Raw genomic sequence first — 14,927 nt, 5'->3', positions numbered from 1 at the left:
AGTAGCTGCACAGCCTCTGATTATTTTTTGGGCCTTGTTCTGTATGGTCTTTAGAGTGTTGTAGTGTGTTTGGCATATGGCCTAATGTCCTTTGTTATCTCACACTTCTGGGCATAATTTCTACCTGCCTCTTTCCCTGCTCTAACTCCTTTACACTCTCATACTTCTGGGCATAATTTCTACCTGCCTCTTTCCCTGCTCGGTCTCCTTTATTATCACATACTTCTGGACATACGCGAAGATGTACCGCTTTCTGGGTAGTTGGGGCTGATCAAGTGGCATGACTGTCATGTCCTCACTCCACACGCACGCACACACACACACACACACACACACACACACACACAAAATCTTACTCCACAGCGTTGGTAGAACTCGGTGTGATGCAAGGAAGGACTGATAGCCGTATGCTCTATCGGTACGAAATGTGTTGGGAAGTGTGATTTCAAACGAAGAATGTATAACTGAACGCTAGCTAATGAGATTACATGAATGCAAGTAAAATTTTTTTCTGATTAGCAAACACTTTTGTTCCATTTCATCCCCTAAAACCACAAAATCCATATAAGTGTGGGGTAAACTCAGTCAGACGTGAGAAAGTTCTGATAGCTGTATGCTCAGTCAGTCCGAAATGTGCTGGGAAGCATGAAATCGAACGAAGAATGTGGAACTGAATGCTGACTTACGAGACCATATGGATGAAGGAGTAATTTTATTCCAATTAGCAAAACATTTTTGTTCCATTTTGTCCCTTAAAACTGCACAACCCATATGAGCGTGGGGTAGAACTCAGTGAGGCGCGATAATGGACTAATAACTGTATGCTCAGTTGGTACCACATGTGATGGGGAAGCGCAAAATTGAACAAAGAATGTGGAAGTGAATGCTAACTTAAGAGAACACATGAATGAATTTTTTTTTCCCTCATTAGCAAACATTTCCAATCCATTTTCTCCCCTAAAATTGTGAAACCCATATGAGTGTGGGGTAGAACTCAGTGAGATGCGAGAATGGACTGACGGCTGTATGCTCAGTCCAGTGTGTTGGGATATGCAAAATCGAACAAAGACCATGGAACTAAATGCTAATTCATAAAAACACATGGATAAAAGTAATTTTTTTCTGTTTATCATACATTTTTGTTCCATTTCTTCCCCTAAAATTGCAAAAGGACTGATAGCTGTATGCTCAGTTGGTCCCAATATGTTGGGAAGTGCGAAATCAAATGAAGACTGTGGAAATGAGTGCTAATTTACGAGAACATATGGATGAAAGAATAATTTTGTTCTGATTAGCATATATTTTCGTTCCATCACGGGTATCTGTGCTGTTGTGCGCAAATGTTGATGCTCTGACAGATTGGGGCCAATGGTGCTTGGCAATGCGAAGCAACCACGTGCAATGAAGCCCATCATGAATACAGTAGTTTGCCTGTGGACTCTGACAGCAATACTAAGGCTTGGTTTACAGGCAGGATAACTAAGTCCTGGTGTTCTGACTGCTTTGAGCCCTCAGTCAAGGGGTACCAGATGAGGAAGCACAATGTGCAGCCAGGTGAGGTTAAGGCTCTTTTACTGTTGAACCAGGCCCCAGCCTATCCCTCTGAGGAAGTGCTGACAACCCACGATGGGGAAATCAAGGCCATGTTCCTGCCTGCCCATCCTGCAGCCCATCGGTCAGGGGGTAATAAACACATTTAAACGCCATTAAAGGAGGCTGATGCTGGCCGACATTCTGGTGGGTGAGATGGAGCCAGAGGAAGGAGAGGACACCAGATGGCAATGCAGTGTTAAGGCATGGAAGAAGTAAAACATGCATGACACTGTGCTAAATATCAGGAAGGCACAGGACTTTGTGGCCACCAGGACTCTTATTTACAGGTGGAATATGACATTTAGCCAGAGGGAGCACATGCAGTATCAACAAAAGGAGGCAGCAGATTCTGAGGTCTTCACTGCAGAGGAGTGCAGGGAGGCCTTTCACCAAGCAGGCAAGGATGAAGTGGGCATAGAAAACATCCATGAATGGATGGACATGAACACTGGTGACCCTGGCTACCACATCCAGTCTGAAGAGGAAATTGTGGCTGAAGTGACCGCAGCAGTCACCAGCTGAGGAAGAAGTCCAGCAGTCTACCAACAAGGTCAGACTGTCCCAAGCCAGGGACAGTGTTGACACACTTCTGGATTTCATCACCGACAGCAATCATGAAGATCTGCGAGTGTTTTACCCTCACCTGAGAGAAATGAGGACCAGCATTAGGAAGATCCAGAGGAAATGTATGCCCCTGAGCAGACCAAGATCAATGATTTTTTTCAAACCACCACTACCATGTAAACCTAAGGAAAGGACGGACAGTTGCACATCAGACATTTCCTTGCCATTCGACTCTACCCTCCCCACAACTGAATCTGATGTCTCTCTGCCCTTGACCTCTGCCCATGGGATTCCTACACCATCACCAACACCACCCCTGATGCTCCCCAGCCCCTCTGTCACGCCAGTACCACCTCTAGTGCTATTGAAGGGTGACTCGACAGTGACTAAACTACCCCCAGGCCTGTGGCCAGTATGGCTACCATACCTGTGTTGGGCATATTTCTGCAACAAGTGTAGAACTCCTACTTTTGGAGGTATGCCTTACTGTGTTTTCTATCCCTATTTACTATACAGGCAAGTCCCGGATAACGAGCAACCGCTTAACTTGAATTAGCAAACACAAGGTCTGGAAATTTGCACCACTGCCTGTTTAAAGAGCAGGTAAAATCCCCCCAAATCCCAACTTACAAGAATCAATACAAGTATTTTTATTTCATGTGTATTAACCCTTTACTCCTGCTTAAAATTGTCTGTCACAGGTGTTGGTGGTTGGTGAAGGTTACTTGGCTGGTTGTTCATCCCATCCCTATTTTACCCATAATTTATATTATTCTGCTTATATTAATGCTGTTTTCATATTTCAGGTGTATTACCCTTTTGTATTAACCCCTTATTCCAGCTTAAAATGATTAGAAAGTCAGTTTTGGTGGTTTGGGGGGAGGCTGCACGAAGCCCTAGCTCCCTAATCCTACTTTTCCCCTAAGTTCTTCACTTTCTTTGACGAGAATTCGGCTAACGAGCAAAATCCTTGTTCCCAATTAGCTTGTAGGTTCGGATCCCGCCTGTACTACAGTGCTTTATTTCATACACTACTATCCTCACCTTATTCTTTATGTATGAATATTTTATTACTAAGTTCAGTACTGTACAATATGTATCACTGTTAACATGCACACAGTAATGCCTCTTAAGTGTGGGTATTAATTATGGGTATAGACTGCTGTGTGTAGCATTGAGAGTTAGCATAGTTTGCTAGGTCCAAGTCTGCATTGTAAGGAACGCGGCCTGACCGTTGGCTTCAAGGACTGATCAGAAAGTTCCTCAGAAGTGTACCGGAAAAATTTCTTTTACACTGGACTTTAGTTATTGACCTCAACTTAGCAGAAAATTCGAGAAAACGGAGTAGTCGTTGGCTGAATTAGTTCGTTAAATCGAGCATCCACTGTAGTTAAATTATAGCAGTGGGTTGGGGGGTGGGGATTATCTGCAGATTCTGCTATTCGCAGGGATGTTTGAAACATACAGCTGTCAAAAAGGAGGACTGACTTATACACTTTGCACATTTCACTGAAACCACCCTCCCCTATGCCCAGACTCTGGATGGAGTTGTTAGTGATTTTCAACTGAAACATACCAGTATGTACTGTATATTCTATTTAAAGGCCCAAATTTAACAATAAATATCATGCAAGTAGGGTAGTTAAGTAATGATTGCTTGCACTGTTGATATCTTCTGCTTAAAAAAAAATATATAATGAATAAATATGGGCACATTAATTTTTTTTTAAACTCTGGATATGTAGTGTTAGTGGTGGAGGCTGAATTAGCCTGGCAGGCAGATTAGTACTGTACTGTGGTTATATAACTGTTTTGATGTCCTACTACTCCAAAACTTGCAGCCGTCATGAGAGTAGGATTGGGCCTTTTGATATAGGGTTCAGTCGCCAGCAAAGAAGTCTTCTCATCTGCTGCCCACATCAACAATAGTTCCTCATAATGCACTTTTAGAATTGATAATGAATTTTTACACCTTCTCAGTAATATAATTCTGTGCAAAAGTAAAGTTTTCTAGTTTCAATCATCTTTAATCTTAGGGTCACTTAACACAGTAAGTATTAATTTTATTTTTAACCCGCCCCATCCCAACGTTTTCTAGGCAGTGGTACGCCCCAGTCCTGACATTTTTGGACCTTTTTTTTTTTTGGCTCAAACATCCGCTTTTGGTGAGAAACATCGAAAATTCATAGAGAAATCGCTCACCTGAGGTTTAAAATACTCGATCTAGGTATGACTGGGTTTTTTAACAGGCTGGCACCAATGAAAAAGAGTTCTATGGGAGGGTAACTATTTTATCCACTCATAAACAGTATTTATTTATTTACTTGGTACGAATTTATATGTAGTACAAGAGTATATTGGTTGTCAAATAGTAATATAGGCATTATAAGCATTGCTTCACTCACTAACTCATCACCATTCATGACCTTTTTTTCCCACATTACCTGATCATCATTTCTGACTGTTTCTTCCTCTAATGCTATGTAAACTTTGTCCTCCACATTGTCATCGATTGGGGAATCACTCTGGCCCTGAATGTCTTTATTGGCCAGGTCACAGGTAACAGGTGAATTGCTGAGACAATGGCATGCAGGGAGGGGGAGGGGTTATGCGGTGTAAGGTACTGTCCCTGCTTGGCATCTTGCAGAGGAATAGAGGAAGATGTCCCGTGTATACGTGCCAAAAATCACACGCGAAATCACTCGCAAAAATTGAAAATTGTGCAAATTAGGGACCTTGGAATGTTGCCGTGTTAAGTCACGTCTCCGGGATATGAATGCACATCATGTGAGGACGTGAATTCACGTCTCCGGGACGCGGCGGGTTAAAAACCTGAAATTCAAATACCCTATATGTGTACATACAAGGAATGGACATCACAGGACTGAATAAGAAAGTGCATCAAACAGTAACGTACTATTTTTAAGAATTTTTCTGAAATACCTTGGATTATTTTTTTGAGCTCCTTAACTGTTGTGGTTTCTTTTGCATCTGTGAAGATTGTCGTTTTCTTCCTCCGAACCATCAAAAACACATCCTGGAAAAAAAATTTGAAGTTAATCATTAAGTTTCCAAACCAAACACAAGTAACTGGTGTAACTGTGCTCGAGGCATCCAACGCTTCCAATTGACAACATGGAGGTCTAAACACCACTGCCCTGTAACTGGCTAGTGCACTGTCTCAGAAAGGCAGATGGGTCCAAGTCCCACCAGTAACTACAACAAACTGTTCCAGCCCTAAATCTTGCCAATTAGAAGGGCTGCAGTCCCAAACAACTGTTACAACCAACTCTGAAAACAAGTGTTGATTCTGTTCCTCAAATTTTCATCTCTTTCCTCTAACAATACTATATTCATTTCCACTTACTAAACAGTACTATTGGCAATACTTACAGTTTAAGGAAACAATGAGGTACTGCAGAACACTTATTAATGAAGACAATTAGTTCCTGAAATCATTACGGCACATGTAATAATTTAACCCAAATAACAACTACATCTTAAATGTTGGGACCAACCGCCTAACCCCGGGCTTCTATGCTCCTCATGGGGCAATGTAAGATTGGATGATGGATGGACAACTACTGTCCAAGATGTTTATGGCCCCATTTCTCAAAGAATGTCAATAGGGTCTTATGATCTGCATAGCTGTATTTGCAAACTTGACATTCAAGGGGAGAAAATTACCACTATCATGGATATCTGCGTAACATTTGCACAGTAAAGGTAATTTCCTACAGTAAATAAAAAATTGCTTTGTGGTAGGTGGGGGCACTCACCATCTACTCACTTGATGTAGTGCTGCTCTCAGGTGTCTGCCCTTTCCACTCTTCCATCCTTCTTTCCTTCCATCCTCTTCTGTCTTCCTTTCCTTCATTCTTTCCTTGTCCTTCTGCCTACAGGTGACTTTACACTCCCTCTTCTGTTTTTCTTTCCTTCATTCTTTCCTCTTCCTTCTGGCTGTGGGTGACTCTACACTAAGTGACAAGCCAAATGGTTCCCTGTACACCTGGAAACCATGTACTATGCTGGGTGGTAACCATATAGCCAAATTTTGGCACCTGGTGGTTTAGTGGGTAATTATTGCACTCCAGTAGGATTGAAGCAGTGAAGGTTTATATCCAGGGGGTGGTTGGAGTTGATTGCTCATGTAATGCCACTCAGGGATGGGTGAGGCTGGTCACTCTCATCTTAAATGTCGGGACCAACTGCCTAGCCCTGGGCTTCTACGCTCCTCATGGGGCAGTGTAGGATTGGATGCTGCTGCTGCTGATGATGATGATAACGTCTTCTTCAGGATGCATGACAAAAAAAACTTCTGCACGACTTTTTTGTGCAAGATGGATACCTCTACTCATCCCAAGGGGATCGAGTGCAGCAGTTTCCATTTGTTCCTGAAGTTACAGACATGACAACAGAGACAATATTTGGTCAGTGACAGTGATGTAATTCCTCATTCAACACATTTTCTCTAAACGCACTTTTCACTGCAAGGCTGCTAATCAATATAAGAATACTTCTAACATATCATGCAAGTGTTCACTCTGAGGTCAGGATGTGCACAGAAGGGTTAGAGCTGACACACTAATACAGATCTTGACTATAATAAATCCCTATTTCTTTAACTTGATTAGGGAAGTTCACATTTATATAGTAAATACTGATACATATTACCACTACATTAATCAATTTTGTTAATCATTTGATGCCTTTAGCACGATTTTGTAACTATCTGTGAACATAATATCTCTTGCTGGAACACAACCCTCACTAACATAATTTTAACAGTTTTTAGGATCACACCTATCTTATAAGTGTTAAGAGATGAATTAATGTAATTATGTAAGTTTTAATGCCGCCAAGGGTCTCGGGGTGGCCCCCAGTCAGGTTATCTTAAGAGTTAACCTGTCTTTTTCCTATGGTTTTTAATGATTCTCTCCATTTTGACCATTAATTTCTGCCAGAAGTAACTCAATTTGGTGTCTGTCTCACCCTGAAACACCCTGATCCCCAAAGTCCCCCAATCTGTATTAGCATGGGGTGGGATCCTTAAAAAAAAAAAAAAAAAAAAAAAAAAAAAAAAATGAAAAAGGAATCACTACGAACCTTACGAAAAAGCTTTCAAAGTGGCAAAGGTGCTGGGTGAATATATATATATATATATTTTATGAAAATCTATGAAACAATGAACAAAAACTAATTACATCAAAGGTGACAATCACCATCCACTCAAGTGATTTAGTGCTGCCTATTTCTTTCTTCGCATTTATCATTCCTTTTCTGTGTGTGCCCTCTGCTCTTCCTGTTTCTCCCATCTTTCCTGTAACTTTTTATTATTATTCTTTCCTTTTCAGGTGGTTTTACATTAAGTGACAAGCATAATGGTTTCCTGTAAGCCAGGAAACCATTTACAGTGCTCAGTGGTAACCATATAACCAACCCATACCGGTGCCTGTTCCCTATGTGTCAGCAAGTGGGTTGGCAGAGGGTTAGTGCCCCTCCCAGAAAAACAACTCACTCAGAGACAAATCTCCATCCCCTGCAAGATTATGGCGTCTGGCATTAGACAAACAGATAGGCAACAGTACAGTACAAATGACGTGCACTGATAATGAAGGTTGGTAAATGTACAGTTTAGTTTAAACAGCGGGAGGACCTGACCAGTTCACTTCTTACAGTTTGTTTTCCATATTTTCCTTACTTTTGTGGTGGTACACAATTTCTTCATGGTGATTTGGTTTCCTGTTGTTTTTATCCATATTTTGTTTTCCCAACACTTGTTGTTTCTTTAGCGTATTGGCCCTAATGGTGGATGCGCTTGACTACTGAAATTCATTTGGTTTTCCATTTTGGTGTGTTTACTTAAGTTTACCATGGGTTAGGTTAGGTTAGACTGGGTTAGATTATGGTAAGATTAATGACACTGGGATTGGTTAGGTTTTGCTTTGTTAGATTAGGATTAATATGGCAAGCCATGCATTATTTTCAAATTCCCCATTGAAATAAGTGTTGACTGGAGCCTTTGTTATTTTTTTACAAATTAGCATATATAGTCAGCTTATTTCCAATGTCCGATTATAAAATGGTCATAAATAAGTCTCATTACTGTACTACATAGTGTGTATACACCTATAAGATTTTATGGAATATGAAGTACTGTATGTTAATTTAATCGGAGCCTTATTTTGCTAACTTGTATCATATTTTAATGGATGTCTCCTATCTGATCTATATATTGTACTCATAAAGATTTGCTCTATGATCCCACTTACCTTCACCATCCTATTGTCGTGTATTGATTACTGAACGCTCTTGACACTCAATACCGTTTTGGTGCACATTTTACCTTGCAAACATTTCAGTCCACATGCTGTGAGGTGTTACAATCTCTCGGGGGTCTAAAAGGTCAAAGCCCCTCAGTTAGGTTTCAATAACTCTGCAGTTAGACTTCCACTGCTATTTATGGTTTTTAACTTGTGTACAGGGGTAGGTGGTGGCGACCATCATTCACTCACTCGATGTAGTGCTGTCTACTGCATCCTTAGCCTTTATCATTCTTTTTCTGTGCCTGCCCTCTCTCTTCCTATTTCTCCTATCATTCCTGTCACTTCTTATTGCTTCTCTTTCATTTACAGGTGGCTTTACATTGAGTGACAAGCCAAATGGTTTCCTGTAAGCCAAGAAACCATTTACAACACTGGGTGGTAACCATATAACCAAACCATACGTGCTCCCTATGCGCCAACAAGTGGGTTGGTGGAGGGTTAGTGCCCCTCCCTGTAAAACAAATAACTCAAAGTCAAATGGCCACCCCTTAAGGGATTATGGCATCTGGCAATAGATAGATAGACAGAGCTTGTGTACATTTGAGTTTGTTTAGAGTACTGATGTCATGTCCAATTGGCAGGATCAGCAGTAAACATGCTGTCAGGAGCATTCAGGAGGCTTTTTTTAACCCCTATGTGGAATTTTACATGCGCCCCTGGCCGACGCTGGGGCCATTTTCTGAAGTTTCGAAAACTGATTTTTTTCCCTTGCCATATTGAAGAGGAAGTCTCGATGTACCTGGCAGTGCAAATTTCAGTTTCCTAGACCCATCCTGTGGTGTGCAATCAAACACAGAAGTTGTGTAAATTTAGGCAGCTGATACTAGTCACACGTAGGTATTGCAGTGACGCAACGTCACTTCTTTTTTTTACCAAAAAGTATTGTAAGTGGTGCTGAAAAGGTGTGAAATAACTAGATATGTATATTCTGAAGTTTTTCAGTACATAATATGCAAGGTTTGAATTTAAAAAATTATATTATGAATTTATTTTGCATTTTTTGGTGTTTATTGAGTTTATGGTAGTATCAACTTATTTTTGTAGTTTGGGTGGTGGAGTTTGTTGGAAAAGGGAGGCGAGAGTTTCTGTTTTCAGACCTAAATGAGATAAACGTCATCCCTTGAGTGTACAGGCCGGACAGTGAGGGTTAAAATGCAAAACGACCTGCCATTTGCACCTTGCAGGAGCTAATTAGCAGGAAGGGAAGGGAGGCCTTTCCACCCATGAAAGCATCACGTGAACACGGAAAACTTTCCTGTTATGTTTGTAAAAGGCAAAGAATGCGTAAAATGATTCAAAACAGTACAACAAACTTAAGCAAATAGGTAAAGTTACCAAGACAAAAATGTATGATCATGCCTTTTTTGTTTATGCCTGTATTTATTCATAATTGTAAACAGGGTGGTTGTGTGTGTTTTGCAAGGGAGGACAATGATTATATTTTCTGTCTGGGTTGAGATAATGGGTGTAGTTGTGCTTGTTTAGGTATGGCCATGAGTGAAAAAATAGAAAATTCACTCATCACAGCAGCAGGCTCTGAACTGCTTGATGGGATGTATGAGGGTGTAGTGTAGGTCAGCCTGAAGACGCTCAGAACGTTCATTCACTTTCCCCCAAGTTTTTGCCGTTTTTTATAGGTCACGCTCAAACAACGCCTGCAGCCATTTATCGGCCAATTGTCATTCGATGCCGGCGGCCATGAAGGGGTTAATATCACATAATGTCACTTGATGTAGTGCTGCCTACTTTTCCTTAGCCTTTATCATTCTTTTTCTGTGCCTACCCTCCTCTCTTCCTATTTCTCCCATCTTTCCTGTCACTTCTTATTGCTTTTCTTTCCATTACAGATGGCTTTACATTGAGTGACAAGCCAAATGGTTTCCTGTAAGCCAAGAAACCATTTGCAATGCTGGGTTGTAACCATATAACCAATCCATACGTGCTCCCTACGTGTCAACAAGTGGGTTGGTGAAGGGTTAGTGCCCCTCCCATAAAACAAATAACTCAGAGTCAAATGGCCACCCCTTACGGGATTAGGGCGTCTGGCAATAGAGATAGATAGATAGGGTATACCTTGTTTGTTCTCTTCAATATTTTCCCTCCAAAAATAAAATGTTCATCACCTGTGAGGTACAGTACGTCCTCAATTTAATGAACTCATTGTAACGCAAGCCCACAATTGTGAAATTATTTTTTTCTGTTATTTTTGTCCTATTTAACAGAAAATTTCCCGATAAATCAAGCTTAATTCTGTCAAGGAAATTCCGTACACAATAATGCATTTCAGGGGGTATTAATTATGGGTTCAGACGGCTGTGTGTCCAAACTCGGTAGAGAAAAAGCGGCAGCATTATATACAATCTGATCATCAAACGGTCCCAGGACAATTAAATAAACATGTTATGCATTATAATATAAGAATGATACAGAATCGTCCAAGGTGCGAACTGTTGTGATGGAGAATTGTCGATGTTTTGATGGGGAATGCGACTGATGATGCAATCGGGATAGCCTTATCAATGACCCCTCTTTATGTAATTTTTGATACTGTTCTGATTGCTGAGCTCCTTTATTTTCGACTCTCTTATTTTCCAACATTTATTTAGAAGTACCTTTGTATTTTCAAAGCGTTTTCCTTTGATCAGCCCGAATGTAAACACATGGCTTACTGGTGTCAAAGTTTTCATCAGTGTATAAAATATTTACTCTCTAACATTTTCTAATTATTAAAATCTATTTACAATTACTATTATGTATTCCATGATAGGTTAGATGACAGTTCAATGGTCAAACACGAAATATTCTATGTTGAGTTGCTTAGTTGACCACAGTTTTGTACCTCATCTAACAGGCGAGAATCCGTACCCCAAATGACAATGTTCACTCCACCTAAGACTAAAACACATTAAGTCTAAAAATAGTTTATATATCAACCTAAACACAAAATTTAAGTCTAAAATATCATCAAAATTGGTTTAAAAAAAAAAAAAAAAAAAAAAAAAATCACAAAACCAGGGGTAGGCCTACCGTAGGCAGGGTAGGGTGGTATTTCTACCCTCATCACCATTCCGGAATATCGCATCTAGGGGTACTGTAAATCGGGGTTTGCCTGTATCTCCTTGCTTGTGATCTTCAAACCTTTCTTAATACCTCCTAATGATCACATCCTTATTTACTATAAAAAGCAATGGAGATAGCACACATCTTTGCATCACACTAGTCATTACTTCAGACCATTCATCTTTTTCGTATCCAGTCCTAAACATGACAGGGACTATCTTTCATAATTTTCAATTCATTTACAATACCCAGATCATCATCATCATCATCCAGACCTCCTTTCCCACCCTAAGGCAGGGTGAGCAGTAGCAATTTCCAGCCAGCCCACATTTGCCCAATCCAATGGGCCACGCTTCCATTCACTCATCATTCAAACCCCCAGAATCCTGGCTCTATTGGATACGCCAAAAACATTCACCACATTCTATAGCTTCACATAAACGTGTCCAATTGAGTCAATCTGGATGCTGCCACGTTAAAAAGGGGTGCCAAATCCCTGATCATACACTTCTCCTCACAACATTCATCCAGCCGGCTTGATCTCTTGTCAGTTCCCTAGCCTCACTGACTTCCAAACCTCTCTTCCTCATACATTCATCCACCATATCTCTCCACCTTCTCCTTGGCCTATCTCGCCTCCTCCCTCCTCCAAATTTGCTGAGACATACCTTTTTCACCACTCTATTGTTATCCATTCTCTCCACATGACCATACCATCTCAGCACACTCTCTTTGATTCTGGTGTCCACCAACTTCCTTACTCCACATCTTTCACGAATCACATTATTTCGTATCCCATCCACCCTCTGTACTCCACATACATTCCTCAGCAGTGCCATCTCCACTGCTCTTACTCTTGACTTTTCATTTTCATGCCACATCATAGTCTCACACCCGTATGTTAAAGCTGGAACTAACACTCCTTCATGTAAGCCTCGTGCAGCTGCAACACTTAAACCTCTGTTTCTTATCAAGGTATTCATTGCACCCGCTACTTTTCTTCCTTGTGACACTCTACTTTCAACTTCTATTGCACATTTTCCTCTCTTCAAACTTTTCTTCCTTGTGACACTCTACTTTCAACTTCTATTGCACATTTTCCTCTCTTCTCTATCACTGAATGCAGATACTTGAACTCTCTCACCAAATCTAGTCTCTCTCCATTCACTGTAACATCACACTGGCAGTCACCTTCTCTCTCAGTAACCATCACTTTACCCTTCTCTACATTTACTCTTAAGGCACGACGCTCACAGCCCTTGGCAAAACTCTGCACTAACCTACCAAGTTCTTGTCCAGTACTTGCAAGCAGTACTGCATCATCAGCATACAACAACTCTGAGATTTTCCATCCATCACCATTCATTACCAATGCAATCCCTCCCTCCATTACTCGTGTTTTTACTTCTCTCATCTCCCCATCCATATATTTATTGAACAACCAAGAGGACATCACACAACCTTGTCGCATGCCCACACCAATCGTGAACTATTCACTTAGATGACCATTAACCCTTACACATGCTTCACTGCCACCATAAAAACTTGACGGAACCTAGCTGCCTACCATCGACATCATACATGCGCAGAACTTTCCACAATCCTTCTCTGTCCACTTTGTCATATGCTTTTTCCAGATCCATGAATACCATAAACACCTTATGGACCTTCTCACAAGCCTTCTCAGTTATCTGTCTCACTGCAAATATTTAATCCACACATCCTCTGCCACTCCTACAGCCACCCTGTTCATCACTCACTAGGACTTCCGATATCTCTCTTATTTTCTCTGTGATAATTCCTCCATATACCTTCCCTGCCACACTCAGTAAACTTACGTCATGATAATTCTTGCACTGACTTCGCTCACCTTTATTTTAGTACGAGGGTACAATCACAGCCTTTTGCACTCTGCAAGCACAGTTTCACTCATCCATGCTTCTTTACATATCTCCAACAAGGACTTCATTCCACTCTCTCCACTGCACTTAAGCATCTCTGCATACACCTCATCAACCCCAGCTGCCTTCCCATTTTTCAGCAGCTTCACAGCACATTTCACCTATGTGAGTGTCACGTCTTCTGGTACTGCATTCCTTCTCTGCACACCCCCAAAACCAATCATGTTTACAGCTGCTCTGCTCTCTGTATTCCCATTCATTAGGCTTTCAAAATATTCTTTCCATCTGTTCCTTACTTCATCCCCATGGGTTAATTATCTACCACCTACATCCTTCACACCATCACATTTCTTTCCGCTTTCACTTCCACATTTCCGCACCTCTTTCCAGAATAACTCCCTATTTTCAGAGTACTTCTCACTCATTTTGCTTCCTAGATCATCATTTACCTCCTTCTTTTTCCCCTTTTTGGTAGGTGGTGGCGACCATCATCCACTCACGATGTAGTGCTGCCTACTTCTTCCTTAGCCAGTATCATTCTTTTTCTGTGCTTACCCTCCTCTCTTCCTATTTCTCCCATCTTTCCTGTCACTTCTTATTTCTTTTCTTTCCTTTACAGGTGGCTTTACATTAAGTGACAAGCCAAATGGTTTCCTGTAAGTCAAGAAACCATTTACAATGCTGTCCTCTAACCACTTTAGCCACTTCTTCCTCTTTTCCTCCACTGCTTTCTTAACCTCCTCAACCCACTATGCCATACCTTTCTTCTTTGCTGTTACTCTTGCCACACCACACACTACTTTATCATTCCTGACTAAGCAATCCCTATATGCATTCCACAAGCTGTCCACATCCATTTCATTCCAATTCACTGATTCTAACTCCTCCTCTACTTTGGTCCTGTAATCATCTGCCATTTCTTTGATCCTCAGCTTCTCAACTTTCAGTCTTTCTCCCTGACTGCTCCTCTCTCTCCTGATCCACCTCACTCCTCTCAGCTTGATCTTACATAGCACAATCATATGATCTGCCAGACCTCCACATCGTCCTCTCACGGCCTTCATATCAGCAACCATTCTCATCATCGACCTCTCTACGAGCGCGTAATCAATCAGGCTTCTTTCAACACAATCCTCGTTCCCTCTATACCATCGTTTATGTTACTAAAGACTGTGTAACTCATGACACCCAAATTATGTGAAAATAACTTGTTACTCAAGAGCAAGAAGTTACAGTATGTTTGTTGACATCAGAGGTGGTGTACTGCAGTGGGCAATAGGCCAATTCAGACTCAGTAGGACAGAAGTTGTGGAAGCAATGAAGAAAGTTAAATCGGGGAAAGCCCCAGGAACTGATGGAGTGTGTGGTGAAATGCTGAAGCATGGGGGAGAGATAGTAGTAGAATGGATGTGGAAGATGTGCAGATTGGCCTGGGAGGAAGGTAGAGTCCCGGAGGATTGGAAGTCAGGTATAATTATTCCCT

At 41.2% G+C, this 14,927-nt stretch overlaps 1 protein-coding gene across 1 annotated transcript in view; it reads right to left on the bottom strand.

The window, feature by feature from the left end:
• EloB (transcription elongation factor elongin B) overlaps positions 1–14,927 on the bottom strand; it is a 116,206-nt gene that overhangs the window by 78,867 nt on the left and 22,412 nt on the right. The window contains exon 2 of the mRNA XM_080284982.1: positions 5,101–5,194. Within this exon, the coding sequence (XP_080141108.1) occupies positions 5,101–5,194 (94 nt within the window). The remainder of the gene's footprint in view (positions 1–5,100; positions 5,195–14,927) is intronic.

This window comes from Coenobita brevimanus, chromosome 103 (genome assembly GCF_032717465.1).
Source record: "Coenobita brevimanus isolate Jiangsu-jjx chromosome 103, ASM3271746v2, whole genome shotgun sequence".
Lineage (NCBI taxonomy): Eukaryota > Metazoa > Arthropoda > Malacostraca > Decapoda > Coenobitidae > Coenobita > Coenobita brevimanus.
The sequence above is the reverse complement of the archived record's forward strand: the minus strand, read 5'-3'. Positions and strand labels throughout refer to the sequence as shown.